General features: G+C 41.6%; 1 protein-coding gene across 6 annotated transcripts in view; it reads right to left on the bottom strand.

The window, feature by feature from the left end:
• scn8aa (sodium channel, voltage gated, type VIII, alpha subunit a) overlaps nucleotides 1-15980 on the bottom strand; it is a 45327-nt gene that overhangs the window by 12712 nt on the left and 16635 nt on the right. For 2 of the 6 annotated variants that reach the window (XM_077725287.1, XM_077725279.1), the window contains exons 6-20: nucleotides 15880-15971; nucleotides 13125-13346; nucleotides 12885-12948; nucleotides 12641-12782; nucleotides 11733-11939; nucleotides 11379-11660; nucleotides 9313-9627; nucleotides 7980-8115; nucleotides 7512-7750; nucleotides 6587-6760; nucleotides 6107-6463; nucleotides 4986-5459; nucleotides 3917-4034; nucleotides 2835-2989; nucleotides 2309-2482 (exon numbers count right to left, since the gene is read on the bottom strand). In XM_077725287.1, the coding sequence (XP_077581413.1) occupies nucleotides 2309-2482; nucleotides 2835-2989; nucleotides 3917-4034; nucleotides 4986-5459; nucleotides 6107-6463; nucleotides 6587-6760; nucleotides 7512-7750; nucleotides 7980-8115; nucleotides 9313-9627; nucleotides 11379-11660; nucleotides 11733-11939; nucleotides 12641-12782; nucleotides 12885-12948; nucleotides 13125-13346; nucleotides 15880-15971 (3151 nt within the window). Of the gene's footprint in view, nucleotides 1-2308; nucleotides 2483-2834; nucleotides 2990-3916; nucleotides 4035-4985; nucleotides 5460-6106; nucleotides 6464-6586; nucleotides 6761-7511; nucleotides 7751-7979; nucleotides 8116-9312; nucleotides 9628-11378; nucleotides 11661-11732; nucleotides 11940-12640; nucleotides 12783-12884; nucleotides 12949-13124; nucleotides 13347-15879; nucleotides 15972-15980 lie in introns of those variants that run through there. The other 4 variants (XM_077725307.1, XM_077725297.1, XM_077725313.1 and 1 more) reach the window with 4 other exon arrangements.

The raw sequence follows: 15980 nt of genomic DNA, 5'->3' as shown, positions 1-15980 counted from the left end.
ATGAATACAAAATTTCCAAAATGAACACATTTTTGTAAACCCCCATCTTATTTTTTTATTTTTATTTTTTTTTACCAAAGTCCAGTCCTCTGGAAATGGTATAAACACGTGATAGGATCGGGGACATCCCTAATATTGATACATTTAGAAATCCTTTAAATGGCTTTTTTTTCTCCATCTATTTTATAGGTCCTGCAGTGAAGTGGGGAGGATGGAGCAATAGCTCCATTATATGTGTTACATCAAATAAAATCACTTTCCCCAACAGAGTCATTTTAGCCTGGCTGATAAAAGTTATGGATCTGTATTATATACACTTGACGATATCACATGTGACACACCTGCTGCTTACATGAACAGAGTAAACAGACAGAAACATGAAAGAAAAAGATGCAGTAATAAAAGGATCATGAGGTAAAGTGTCAGGCACATCCACACAAAGAATAACATGGGCTGGTTTAATGATGGTGCCCCACACCCCTTTGCAAATCCACCACAAAAGCTGCACCTCACACCACAGCACGGCAAAGGTCACAACACCAGTCACCACGATCTGAACTCTTTTTTTTTTGCAGGGGGAGCGCTTGTGAAGACCAAACTTACCGCTCTTCGCCTGTCACCCACCATCATTATTATGCCTCAGCACAACATCACATTGCTGAGTTTAGACTTTCCAGAGGGATTGAGCAGAGGGTTGGTTGGGTGGAGGGAGACGGAGAAGGTTCTCACGCTTGACAACACAGTCACTGCTAGTTTGGGAAACTTTTTAATACACCTAAGGGGAGGGAGACTCCAACAGGAACAACTTTGAACAGTGCTACTTCTTGTATGCATGTGTATATACTGTAAATATATGTATAATGAAATTGCATGATTGTATTGACAATTGACCTTTTGGAAAGCCACACACTGTAACATACTAACGTTCTGTTATCAACGTTGAGTCCCAGCTAAGATATGTAGCAGAAGGTGGCCAAATTCCTCAATTTGGTGTTCCAGCTTTCAATACTAAAACACACGAACGATTGCATTTTCAATTTGTCTGATTGGAATAGTGAATTTGTACTCTGCCATTTTGGGTCAATTTGGACTGCTGGGTCATTCCAACCAATAAAAAGGATACCTTTTCACCCATCTGGAATCTTAAAAGTGTAATCAGTGATTGCAGTCAGGTACTGCTTGTTTTAATAGAAACCTCATTGGTTGAACTGTCCATGCTGGGTCAGTTGGAACAGAAAACCTGCACCCACTACCGCCCTTTATGGAATACTTTGGTCACCCCTGCATACATACAAAAACTTCTGAACATTTCTGTCTCTGATAGGTTTGTTCATTTTACAAAAATAGAACTAATTGGCTACGCAATTAAATGGGTGGAACTTAACAAAAGGTCAATGACAATTGGGGAATGTTGACAATTGCATTTGCTACTGTGTTGTATTTCACATGCTAGTCAGTGAGAGGATTCTGTTTTCAGGTATGGCCTAAAATCAAGCATTTAGTTCAAGGAGGACAGAAGGTAGAGAAGTTTTGATCCATTTCAATTTCCTCTTGCAGAAAACTATTTCGTGTTCAATTTCCAAATCAGCAGCAGCAGCAATATGGTGAGCTAAAATGTCACTGTAAGTGTGCTAGAATAGAATGAGGAACCATGTCTTTCATAGTCCCTCAAATTTAACAAAAGACAGAAAGAGGACATTGGCAGGCTCAAAACAATAAGAACAACAATGACATCTTACAACTCAGAGACGAGAGCAAAGACACTTCTTTGAAATTTGAATATGGCTGCTATCAGTAGGCCAAACATTGATTGTCTGTTCCAATCACATCTCCAAAAGGTATTTGGAAATGTTGCATTGGCAGTAAATTTTGGTCTGTAGTGTGTATTGTTTGAGAATGAGAATAGTGTTGCAGATACAGTATATAGAAGTGTCTCAGGCACAAACCAAGCATAAAAACTTGATTGATTGGGAGTTAAAAACATGTGCCCACCTCATATGGACAGATGCATTTTGTAAAAGACACTCATATCAATGACTATCAGGAGCTAAACAGACCACATGCTAATGCATCATTTGATGCTCAACTTCACACTTCTGACTAAGTATCAGAAGAAGAAGAAAAAAATCAGCAGGATCTGAATCAGTACTTTTACTTCTAATACCTTCAAAACACTGCTTCATGATTGTAAATCATATCAGTATGTATTTGCATTAATCAATATTACTCACATGTATGAACTGTCCTTTATAAATAATGAAATGTGAGACTAAGCTAATGTTCTAAAAGATAAAGGAAATATACTTACATCAACAATGAAGAAGTCTAGCCAACACCAAGCATTGGTGAAGTACTTGACAAAACCGTAGGCAACCCATTTCAACAACATCTCCAGGATGAAGATGTAGGTGAAAACCCTGTCTGCATACTCCAGAATGATCCGAATGGTTTTCCTTTGTTCAATGTATACATCCTCAAAAGCCTTAGGGGGAAACAGGACAAGAATATGTTATGCCCAAGGGAAGCATTATACCTCTAAGATAAACAGCTCAGCTAATGGAGTGTGTGCAGCACTCTGACCAACAACAATTCACACGGACATGAAATTGCTGTGTGGCATTTCAAGTAAGTACAGCTAATCTCGATATGCAGAAATGGTTATTTAAGTAGCATTGGACATTCAAACAATAGTCATCAGAAAAAAGTACAGTTTGATAATTTGCACCGTCTATTAATCAAGACACGACCAGTCTGATATCCCTCACTCTAATACCCAAACAAAATGGCTTCTAAGGAGCAATGAAGCACATTTGTTGCGTTTGGTTCTGACTTACCAGGGCACCACTGCTGAGAAGGATCATAAAGATGATGAGAGTCTCAAACCAATTGTGTTCCACAATCAGGTAGCAAGTTTTCCTCAGGAACCACCAGTTCTTCCACCAGCCAATGGTGATGTCGACATCGCAGCACTTGTACTTGGCCACGCATCCTGCGAGCACACCGGGGAGATGAAGATTCTTCCATCAGTAAGACAAGATGAGCATGTTAAACTAGGCGCCAGCCTGTGCTAAATCGCAGATTACACCAGGGTTTCAGCGGGACCCTGCCCTTTTCTTGCTCGATTGGGTGCCTTATAGCTCTGCTTATTGTTAAATAGGTCAACTTCATTAAAGATGTTTAAGTCCTAGATCCTTGTGGGAACAGGTTGAAAAACCTTGGGAATGTATTCATATCAGTAGAGACTATGCTGTCTCCAGGCCCGTACACACTATACATCTCTTCATTAAGCCGTGATCTTCAACTCTCACTGGTGTGTTAGGTAGCTTGGTGTAAAGTGATAGGGATGAGTATTAGCCATTCCAAATCTGAGACCATGGTAGTCTTTGGAAATGAGTCATTTGAATTCTTTCGATCAGCGTTGAAATCCTAGCCTAAGTAGAGGAGTTGAAATTTATTGATGTCTTGTACATGAGTAGGGGACGAACTTGTCAAGAAATAGTTGTGCGCGGAGCTCGTGCTGTGTTGGAGAAATTGGGAGGTCAAATTTTGGATAGTGTCCTCACCACAAAGACAAACTACATGTGACTTTGAGCCCTCACTCCTGGCGGTCTAAAAACTCGCAATTACTCTCCAAATCACTATCAACAACAAGAACAAGATCTTCACTGAGTTAACATGTATTCACCGTGTCTTTTAAAAGGACATACTGCTGATGCACTCTTTTCTTTAGGGATGTAGGGATCGGTGACAGGAATAGAGAGCATCAGATCGTGATGATAAATAGTGGGCATGCTTGAGTGAGTGTTTATAATGAAACTGCTCCTTCACCCAGCTGCCCTATCATTGTTGCTCAGCCCAAGGGAGTCTTGGTGCTGTTCATTGGAAGTAATGGCTGCCTTGGGAGCAGCGGACTCACCATCTGTCCAACATGCTTCTGGGTCCAAGTATTCCTCAACCGTCTCTACCACCACCACCTCCTCCACATCTGGCTTGATGTCGATAGTGCTGCCCTCGGACGAACTGGTGTCGTCCAGCTGTAGCGAGTGAAAAAGGCCAGACAGATGTTAAAAAATATTATCTGTTCTCAATACAAATTATGTCTTATTAAATGATGGAGTACTTGCACAGAGGTTGCTTGAATTTCTAACAACGCAAATGTTCAAAAGAATTTTGGTGAAAAAGAATGGCTACAAAGCTAGCAAGTGCTTGTCTGTGACAATAGAGTGCCATTACAGCCAGAACCTATGCAGATACATAGGTGTGATTTAAGATAGACAAGCTAGTGGCGTGTCAACATAAACAAAAAAAAAGGCTCATCTTGTCCTTGTTGTCCTAGGGAGCATTGAAACTGTTTAGGAATTATCTAACGACTCTGCTCTAAAGGTGAGCATAAAATAAGGGGATGCCTATCGGATTGACGATATCTTACCACAAATATTTATATTCATTAATTCCTTTATACGACAACAGTAAAATCTGTATAAAATATAATCGCCCTTTCCATGTGGGATACATGGAGCCAGATTTATAGGGAATGAGACTATTATTTTTTTATTGTTGTCAAATGGAGTGGGCAGTTGCATGCACAGCGCAGGGCAAACAACTCTTATTAGGGCATTTCCACCAATTTCCCAACATCAGGTCTAAAATTCATAGTTGTGCAGCAGGTCATTTAGATATGTGCAGGAAAATAGCACTGAAGGCTGTTGTGTTGGCTTCATGCACTTGCTGCAGACCAGCTGCAAGATGATTGTCATTTGATACCAAACGGTTACAGTGCTAATGTGTGTTATGTTTTGATGTATTGTATTTTTGTTTTGTTTTGTTTGGTTCACGTGCACACGCTAAAGCTTTCGTGGCATCGTGAAGTACCTCCACCTACTAAGAATAGGGGTGTGTTCAAAAATGTGTTTACTGCTTTTAACTGACTGGTTAACCTTTTCCTGATATCCTCGTACAAAGTGGGGCTTGAGTCACACACACACCTCTTTGCTGTTCTCAATATCAGATTCGCTGCTGAAGTCTTCTGTATTGAGGTTTTCAAAGTCAGACTCCCCAACAGCGATGGGCACGCAGACGGTCAGGTTGGGGTTGTGGATGAACGACATGTGGTCTTCGTCGATCATATATTTGCCCACGCTGCTGCCAATTCCACTGGTGGTGCCGTTGCCATTCTTTGCATAATCCAGATCACGGTTTATATCCACCCCGGTGTGGTTGGCGATACAGTTCAGCTTCTTGTCGTACATGTCGTCCAAAGGCTTCTGCTCGTCTTCCATCGGTGGTTTCCTCAGCAGACTGGCTACCAACACTCGCATCTTGGCTTTGAACCATGCAATGCCTTTTTTGATGCGGATGACAGAAATTTGCAGGTTGTTAAGCTCGCCGTCGTCATCCGTGGCAGCCAAATTGTCCGCGCTGAATGAACTCAGGAGTAAGGCAAGGAACAGGTTCAACACCTTTATAACCGGGAAAAAAATTGTAAATAAATTTGGCAACACTTTTTTGATGAAAATATCAAAGCATTGAGGACAGGGTAAGGTTGAGGCTTAAACCGATATTTTGTCAATGAGACTGACAATACAATGATGGTGGGATATCAGACTTTTTAAGCATTCAAATGGACTATAATTCTTCATTTTTGGGGGATTTGGTCAAAAACATAAATGGGCAAATATATAGCAAATATTTCAAACTGTGACAACAACAGTACCGGATTGTGAGTTAAGAATCTACTCTCCCATTTATAATTTCTACGTTTTTAGGTTGCTGCATTTAAATATGTGACATTTAGTTCTTTTAAAAACAATTTCAAGATTGAATTTAATGTATCAATGCAAATTGCACAATGAGCCCACAGAAAACACCCCAAAACAGTGCGTAACACTAAAATGTCAGAAAATCCATTTGTTTACATCTGGCAAAAAAAAAAAACTCATTATAAAAAAAAGAGCAATCTAAGACCAAATCCATGAAAAAGAATGCCTTTTTAAGACGCTTCAAATTTGTATAAAACCTTTTAAGGCTCAGCGAGAACGCAACAAAAAAAAATGGGAGCAAGTTATACTACATTATACCTCAATGTGTGTAACTTGTGTATACTCACCACCAAGTTGCCAATGACCATGACCATCATGAAGACAATGAGGCACATGCCCTGACCGGCCACCTCCATGCAGTCCCACATAGTCTCAATCCACTCGCCGCACAGCACCCGGAAAACGATCAGGAAGGAGTGGAAGAAGTCCTTCATGTGCCAACGTGGTAGCTCACAGTCAGCGGCAATCTTGCATACGCAGTCTTTATAACTCTTCCCAAACAGCTGCATGCCCACCACGGCAAAGATGAAGACAATAATGGCCAACACGAGAGTCAAGTTCCCTAAAGCGCCCACAGAGTTGCCAATGATCTTGATCAGCATGTTGAGTGTTGGCCAGGACTTGGCCAGTTTAAATACTCTGAGCTGGAGAAAGACGAGGTGGAGAATAGTCAGGTTGTGAACCAGGCATTAAAATCAAACCACAGACGTGTGCATACAGTATTTCACAAGGCATGTCATGGTGCTTTGGCTAAAACGAGCACTTACCAGTCGGAATGAACGCAGCACAGACAAACCCTCAACGTCAGCTAGAGCCAGCTCTACTAAACTCAGCGTCACAATGAACCCATCAAAACAATTCCAGGCTTCTTGGAAGTAGTAGTAGGGGTCCATAGCCACTAGTTTGAACATCATTTCCCCAGCAAATATCCCTGTGAACACCTGGCAAGAGGTGAGGCAGGAAAAGCCATAATCAGAAACAGCATACGGCTGTATAGACAGACAACTTATGTGGTGATGAGGTTGCCCCGAAACAGTACAGAACCGTATTTCTAATGTAATGGTAATGTAATTCTCAGCTCTCACAGACTATTTTCAGGCCCGACGTCACACTGCATTTCTCATGATCCCAAAAAACATAGTCTAACCTTTACAGCAAGAATGAAGCAATCGAGTATTTAGACAGTGGACACGATACAAATTTTTTTGCTTCTAATTTTAAAAACTCAACATATGCAAAGATCAAACTACAGGAATTGAAGTACAGTTGAACTTATGGACTGCTAAATACTTATTTTCAGGAGAGCATGGTCAGCCATACCTAGTTTGTGGGACATATGGGTGTATTCATTGACCAGAAATCACCATACATTCCCTAAACAGAGAAATGGTACCCCCCAAAAAATATTTTTAGGATTTTTTTAACAGACATTTTAGTTGGACTTTATTTTAAACTGTGTTTATTCAAAGATATCTACCATTGTATATTAACTTTAGGCTAGTAGGCTTTCGAGAATTGTAATTGTATTTTAGTGCACAATATGCACACTTTTGTTTTGTTGTCAACTTTAGTGATGATGGCGGGGGTCCTCTACATTCATTAGGGGAGGAGGAACTAGTACTTGCATGTAAATTGCTCCAAAATACACAGATAACTGCAGGAATGATAATTTTGCATTCCCAAAGCACTCACCAGATTCCCCACATACAACATATCCTCAAAGTCAGGCGTCATGGGGTAGTGCTCCATAGCCATGAAGAGCGTGTTGAGGACAATGCAGATGGTGATTGCCAAATCAACGAAGGGATCCATGACTATCAGGTTGACAATCTCCTTGATCCTCAACCACGTGGGAGAGCATTCCCATATGAGGAATGTGTTTGAAAACTTATACCAACAAGGAGGACACTTGCGCTGGGACTCCTCCAGTTCTGAAGACATAGCACGAATCAGATGTCACAACTAAACCAAGGCTTGTGCACCAATCAAAACACATGCAAAGTTTTTTGAGTGACAGAACAGTTGTATGTATCCGGTATAGCTGGCTATGCAAAGCGGATAAGCAGGATATTCCATGTCAAATTAACCAATCAATGAGTGCAGCCCGAGTTGAAGAATAATGAAAAAGCAGGTTTAATAGCTGGGTTAAAGAGGCAGTACCCTCCACTAGCGTGTTGGTAATGACGCTCATGACACTGTTGGCCCGCTCTTTCCGCCCAAAGGAGGTATTGAGCTGGTCCACAGACACCATCAGGGAGCCAGACAGCTTCTTCTTCACCTCAACCTCAGTAGTGGGCTGTCAGGAGGAGAGGAAGAATAAAGCAACCATGGAGAGGACATGCACACCATCCCACATTGCCACCGGTGGCTAGCGGAGGGAAGTGGACAACAGCATTGCAGCAAAAAGTCGCTGGGATTATTGGAGGGTAGGCTTTGGGGCATTTTTTTAAGGAACCACTGTAATGCTGAAAATGCATGCAGATGTGAGTGTAATTGTACTAGTTAATGGCACATTTGTGACTCGTCTGCCAACTGCTCAGGGCCGTCCATGCCATTGTAAAGTCATGGATCCATGTTTGCCAGTGTTCACCTTTGTAAATGCAAAAACTAGGGAGGCGATCAAAAGTAATAAAAAGCAGGTCGGTCATATCAGTCAAGTGGTCATGCATGAGCATGCTCCAAGTTAAAGAGAAGGAGAAGAATTGATTATTTGCTATGCTTTTTCTTGTATTTGTTGAGGCTCTATAGTTTACCACATTATCACTGTAATTGAATTCAGTCATACTAAAGAAATTCTTTTTTTTAAAATGGTCAAGGTGTACCGGGACTGTAGCTCTCCTTTCTTTGCTTTTTGAAATGTGTGTGTGTGTGTGTGTGCCACTTTGAGATGTGGTTTGCATTAAGGAAGCAGATATGGTCTCTCTTATCTGCTTGGAAATGGAACCTATGCATTAGGGAAGGAGATAAAAACATCTCTATGCTGGCTGTCTCCTTCACCTCCTACTGTAATGCTACCCACACAGGCTTGCAGAGGGGCCTTGGATGCCTGAAGGAGGAACGGAGCAACAAACTACACTCGAGTGTCTTAACTCATCAGACTAATACTCTGGATGAGGATTCAAAAGCAAGGCAGTAGTGTTGTATATTACAAATTGAATCAAATCAAGAGTCTATATATTGCACCACATTAACATTAGAATTATGATTTAAATGTAAGAACAACTGCCTTAAAATGAATGACAGGCCTAGTTTTACTAAGCCTTAAGTATATTTTTAAAAATAAATATCTCCATCCTTTACTTTACTATGGAGGGCAGCATACACTGCAGGCATTGGAGGTAAAGAAGGGGGACGAGCGGGGTGAGCGCTTAGCCAATAGATACATACGGATTTGCAAAGATGACAGATCAGAAGATAAAGGAGAGGAACGGACGAGAAGGGCAGGGGTTGGGGGATTCCATGCCTCAATCGGTCTACTCAATGACTTCCTTACACTGTCGTCAGGAGCTGCCTTATCTATTTTCACCTCAGGCAGAAGGCGTCCACCGGGCCCGGGGCCGATGAGGGACACCACGCCGTTGCAATCCACAGTGCTGTTCCTCTTGCCGTGGTAGCCACTGTAGCTGCTGCGGCGGTACGGGCTGAACAGGGAGCCGCGACGCTCTTCGCACTCCTCCACCGTGCTGTGTTCGTCATCCGCAAACTCGTTCTCTGAACCCACGTCCTTGCCACGCCCCTTGAAACTGAAGATGCTGCTCTTGCTGTTGTGGCGGGACAAGAAGGGCGAGCCTGGTATGCTGAGGAGGGACTAGAAGGGAGGAAGAACAACACGGATCAGACAAAAACACAATCCAAGAGGCGATATTCAGATGTGTTGACAGCGGTGTCAAATTCGTAGCTACTTGTACATGTCAAAAATAGCCATTTTGGATATAAAAGACTGTGTATGTAAATATCAGAATTGGGTATTGCAATTATTTTTATCTTCAGATGTTATCTTTTTTGGAATGTCCTCAGATTAGAACATCCAAGCAATTGTAAAATAATTATTTTGTATATTGTAAAATCAACCAAAATTTATCTTATGTTGGATTTTAAAACCCTGTGATTTCTAGGTGGAAAGTCACTAGAAATCCTCTTTCCTCTAAGATGGAGGCCTACTGATTCATTCAGTTTGGGGAGTTCCTGGTCTTTCATTATTGCATTTTATCCAAGACCTCAGAACAAATTATTTTCAAAATGAATGAGATTATGGAACCGGGGAAATAATAATAAACATGTCTTTTTCTCAAAGTAGCGCAGTCTGGGTTGGCATTCCAACTTTCTTGTGTGGGTTTTCGCTAGCGTCATTTTCACCCACATACTTAAAACACACATGCAGATTAGCTTCATTGAAGACTATCAATGTGTCATGGGCGTGGATGTCACTGTGAATACTTGTGTGTGTGTATATGTGCCCTGAGACTGCCTGAAGACCATTCAAGGGTGTACCCCGCCGTCTCCCTAAAGTCAGATGGATGAGAATTCAGCTATGCCACGCCCCTAATGAGCCCAAGCTCCTGGTCCAATGACCATGAAAATAGAGATGAATGGATGGCGTCAATGGGGCCTGACTTGGAAGCGGTCCCTTTTCCCCCCAAAGAGTGCTGGTCGTGCGACCTTAAAGACAATTACTGCTAAGGTCACACTGAAAACCACAAGGGCAAAATGGTGAAGGAACACGGCACAAAATCAACCTCTGCCACTTCCAGCTTTATAAAAATAGCCTCAAATTCAACTCCAGTATAACGTTTTGCTAAATGGAATGACGGAATGCAAAGTGAACAGCGATTGCTGGCAAATACACTAAATTACATAAGTCCTATTTTCTTGTTTTTTTTAGAAGCCCACATACAATGTAACAATATGAATGGCTCCTTTACAAAGCTGCAGAATCGCTCCCTCTGAAACATTCATGTCTTTATTTTGAATTATTCAGAGCTCAGAGGTGGGCACGTCTTCACATCTGGCCGCTGTATGATTTTCTCTACGCAGTGCCGAACTGGCGAAAGTATGTCGTTGAGTATGCACTTTGAAATCGTGGGTCATTTGTGTACGGTGTATGTCGAATAAAGGTTGAATGATTTCAGAGGTGGCGGCGAAAACTGGTGTTGTGACCTGGCAAACTTTTAGGTCAAATATCACGTTGACGTACATTGTTTTAATCTAATTCGTAGAGTTTAAAGAGTTTTCATCTTTACACAATCTGAAAAGTGAAGGCATAATTGTGGTAACGTGGGAAAACTATGCAGAAATTTTTAAAAGGCCATCAGCAGTTATCAAAGTACAATTGTTGTCCTAAAAAAGTTGCTATGCAGTTGGAGATTATTGTATTGTGATTTTTTTTTAGACTAAAAGACATCAATCTATCAAATTGCATAAATAAGATGCACTAGACTAAATGAAGGTCTTCTTTTCGTGAAATTTGGCCTAAACAGCACCTTAGCAGGTTTAGTAGTTGTGACAATATAACCTCAACAGAATGAGAAATATTTCAAACGTGAAAGGTTTGCGCCTCACCTGGTTCATAATAGAAGATTTTCGACCCAGGCGGTTATCGGGAAAGCGGAAGCGGCTCCTTTTGCTGCCGTCGTCCGACTCGGACTTCACGAACTTCTCGCTGTCGCCTTTCTCCTTCTCTTGCTCTTTCTGCCGCCACTTCTTCTTGCGGTTGCGCCGCTCTTTGGCACTTTTGGAGCTGAGCTTGGACATCTCAGAAGAGCTGCACGACAACCGCCCTCCTCCATCATCCTCGACCGCATCCTCCGATACTGTCCCGGCCGAAGTCGCCATGGCAGCAGTCTACGGACAAACCAAATCCGTAATAGGTCTTCACAGCAACACTGTGATGACTTTACCCCGCCAAACACTGACCTGAGCTTCTTCCTGGTTTCTCTTGAGCTGCTCCAGCATGGCCTTAAACTCCTCTTCTTTCCGTGTGGCTTCTTCCATGGTGGCTTGGTTCTGTTCCTCATATGCCATGGCGACCACAGCGAGGATCAGATTGACCAGGTAGAAGGAACCCACAAATATCACCAACACAAAGAAGATCATGTAGGTCTTTCCTGCTGCCCTCAGCGTCTAATAAGACATACATTGATGGGTACAAATTCAGATTCAGTGCTATTTAGGGTTAGCATTGTTTTTACAAGGACATGGGCACTTGCTGCATGCATTCAGTTATTGGACATGAGAAGTTGAGTTAGTGGTGATGAGATATTGTCAAAACTGGGTGTGCTGTTGTATCCTGTTGCATTTTGCCCACATAGGAACAAAGGGCTTCTGTTTCATTATTCGTCCCACTTGGTTACAATCCTAACTGCCAAGTACCCACTTAGTGGAGTAACCTTCCATTTTGGGCATTTTGGTACTTTTTTTTTTAACCAATTCTGTTAAACAGCTTAATTGCCGGAACTGCTTTTTAATGTATCGTATGAGAATTAGGTGCACTCCTGTGTGTTTTATTAGGAAAATGCAGAACTTGGGAAAGAGTGATTTAGAAACATTAGTGAAGGTATGTGCTACCTAGATAGAAGTAGCATTACTGACTGACTTTATTTAACAAGAGCTCAGTTAGAGGCATGGATAGCCCAACTAACCATTAGGATGAGAAAAAGAGAGGACATGGCAGATTAGGGTGTGGAAGGGCGGTTTAAGGGTGAAACCAGTGCCATTGATGTAGAGTATGGAACCCATAATAAGTCATGTGAATATATTGGAATATCACCGACCCCTCAACAACCCCGTGTGGAAGAGCATATGTAATAGTGTGTTGACTTTACCAGCATGTAAAGGTTTTCCCAGAAGTCCTGTGTCATGAGTCGGAAGAGAGCAAGAAAGGCCCATCCAAAGCTGTCGAAGCTGGTGTAACCGTAGTTTGGATTCCTTCCAGCTTTCATGCAGGTGTATCCCTCTGGGCATCGACTGTAGGGAGCAAAGCTTGAAGCTTACTCAGTGTCCACGTCATTGAAAGTTTTGGCTAGTGAAGGTACCACTGTATTTGCAAAAGCAATTGCAAATACTCACCCTGAGTCGGAGCTGTTCCCACAAAGAAGGGCATCCAGCTGCCCAGGCAGAAAGTAGAAATTTGCTAAATGACAAGAAGAACAGCCACATTACAACTTCATTCAGTCTCATTTCATATCAATGATTTTTGTCCTGCCTGTGCCAAAAACCCCATGCTGTTTTCCTGTGACAACGTATGGGCTGACTCATACTGTGAGCCTGCCACCCACTCACAAGACTAGGCCGCCTCTCCCTACTTACTCTTGTTTGTGATATACTCGTCCCAGTCAAAGCTCTGGCTGCTGTTGACCTGGTAGTTCTCGGTCATGTTGATGGGCCAGATCACACACTTTTGCCGAAGGTTTCCCATGAAGAGCTGCAGACCGATTAGTGCAAAGACACTGAGGCAGAAGACGGTCAGGATCATCACATCGGAAAGCTTCTTGACCGACTGGATGAGGGCGCCCACGATGGTCTTCAGGCCTGAAGGGGAGGAGCCATGCAAACGTAGTGATGAAGCAGGAGAGTCCCATTTTGCAAGATTGAACATTTGGACTCTACTTCTAAGGATAGAAATCGCAGTGACGCTAGCAAGAAAAACACTGACGACACATTAAGCCATCTGTATGGCAGGTTAATGAAGAAGTTCACAAGTTGTCTTTAGAAACCTTATGGGCTGTAGACTTAAATACAAGGAACAGCGTCCAATTTGTGTTATTGCAGGAGCAAGATAAACTCGGGCAACTAAGAGATGAAAGCACCTCCAGTATAATTACCATTACCATACTTGAAAAATACTCAAAATTATACATATCTTAAATTCAATTGGTGTATCGATTCGTTCAGCACAATCGAATAAAGTCGGGACTCGAATCATTGTAAAAAAATGGATAATCCGACTCATTCTAAAAAAGGAATTATTTGATTATTTTCATCATTGTTAGAGTAGTACATCTTTAACCAAAATGACAAAACAATATCAAACAAGTAATATCAAAGAGCCTTCCCACTCTTTTCAAAATACTAATAAAAATATAGCGGTGTTTTAATTCCTTTGCCAATCACGTGTGGTGTGAAAGAGAGGGGGAAGACTGCAGAAAAGTGAGAGGAAAGCACGGCGGCACAACGAAGGGCCATGAGAAGGAGGCACAAGCAGGGTTGGCTTGGGTGGGGGATTTTAGGGGCAGAAACCACATGCAGGTCATTTAAACTCCAAGGCTGAGTAGGTAGCAATTCAATGCCAGCGCCATGGTGTGTGTGGCTGCTCCCTTTTAAGCGGGGTGTTATGATGTCAACAGAATGCCACCCTGTAATCTTTCTCATCCACACTGACGACAAAGTCGCATTACCTTGGCATCCTCTGGAGGCAGCGTTCACAACCGGCCCGGCAGGAAGGAGTCAAATATGGAAGCAGGCTGACCCCCTTTTCATGCCTTAGCGCTAGATTCACCTCATACATATTGCATGTTTTCTGACAGACTTTGGTTAGGCTTTGAATAATCTTGGGATGTAACAAAAGCTTGTTTTTCCATTAGATGAAATGCTCTTACTCCTCAAATAAAATCAATATATTTCATTTTGGAGGGTTTTAATAGCTGGTGCGTCAATACCCGCTTGTAGAAGAGGGAGGAGAAATATAGAACCTGACTAAAAAATAGAATTAGTACTTAAGAGTGAAGGTTTGGAGCTGGGATTGCTTACTTTTGAAACTATGGCGGCTCTTTTTAACATGGCTAGATAAATACAACTAGCTCCGTCTAGTGTTAAAGATGAAAAGTGCAAGGTAGACTGGATTTAAGCTTCTTGTGTGGGCTATATTCAATTATATTGTCATCAATGGCTGTGGGCCATGGTTTGGACACCCCTGGTATAAAGATTGTAACTCATTGGTTTGAGGTTCGGAGATGGTAAATCAATTCCAATCCTCGTTTCCCTTACTATATCAACTCACCAGTCTATACTAGTCAGAGCGAAACCAAATACTCTGCCAAATCATATTTCCTGCTCTAAACTCTGTCTCATTATTTCTATCTCATCCTGCTATCTATTCCTACCCTTTTAAAAAAAAATCTTCGTGTTGTCGCTTTAGGGTTTGTACAACACGGTTTATTGCTTCAGTTTTTTTTACTATGTGTGTACACGCATATTCAGTGCATTTAAACCGTACAGAGTGAATACTCTCTGCCGACGATCTGACGGATGTTCAATGATAATTGCTTTTATTATTGCCCCCCACCAAAAATAGTCTCTTCCCTTTAGGATACATTGTAAGAATCTAAGAAAAGATGAAAAACCCAATTGACAGCCAAATAAGAAATATGGCTCAGTGGCACTCACTAATGTCACCATTATTTTTTCTGGTTCTTTTTTTGGGGGGTCTAGATTCTCAATGAAGAGAGGCAAGGTTAATAATCAAATTAAAAACCTAACAAAAAAGGAGGAGAAATCAAACTGTCAATGCCATTTATCAGCCAAGCTCTTGGTAGGTTAAGATTAGAAAAGCAAGTGACTGAGAAGCATCATGCAGCATAAGAGATATGTTGACAAACTAGGCTTGGCAGTCTTCATACATTCATAAACTTTGTAGGCCTATAAGGGGCGGCGATCGTCTTTCTAGTTCATTATAGGGCCTTTTTATATCAAGTGCTCTTTATTTATTTACTTGTCAATTTATTTGACAGTGGTAATCTTAAAACTAACGGATTGTTGAAAATGAAAAATATGTTACTAGATAAAGGGGAAAAAAAAAAGAGTCATCACAGGTGCTATGGAAACCAGCTTTAAAATGAGAGCGCTACTGGGGCAGAAAAAGACCCTAGGGGAGACTGCAAAGCCTATCAAAAATGTATTAGTACCATTTTTGATAATTTTGGAGGATAAAAAGAACCAACAAAAAATGTCCGTCTCCAATTATATCGCTGCTGCTCAAAAAAAATCATAATTGTAATCATAGTGAGTAAAAAAAAAAAAAGAAAGGGCGGGGGAAATCAGCCTTAGTGTTTAAACGGAGTCTCACCTGGAATGACAGAGATAGTTTTCAATGCTCGGAGAACTCTGAACGTTCTCAGCGCAGATACATTGCCCAGGTCCACAAACTCTGTTACATATCTGGAACAG

This window comes from Stigmatopora nigra, chromosome 1 (assembly GCF_051989575.1).
Source record: "Stigmatopora nigra isolate UIUO_SnigA chromosome 1, RoL_Snig_1.1, whole genome shotgun sequence".
In the NCBI taxonomy this organism is placed as follows: Eukaryota; Metazoa; Chordata; class Actinopteri; order Syngnathiformes; family Syngnathidae; genus Stigmatopora; species Stigmatopora nigra.
Note: the sequence above shows the minus strand (reverse complement) of the source record. Positions and strands in the feature narration are given on the sequence as shown.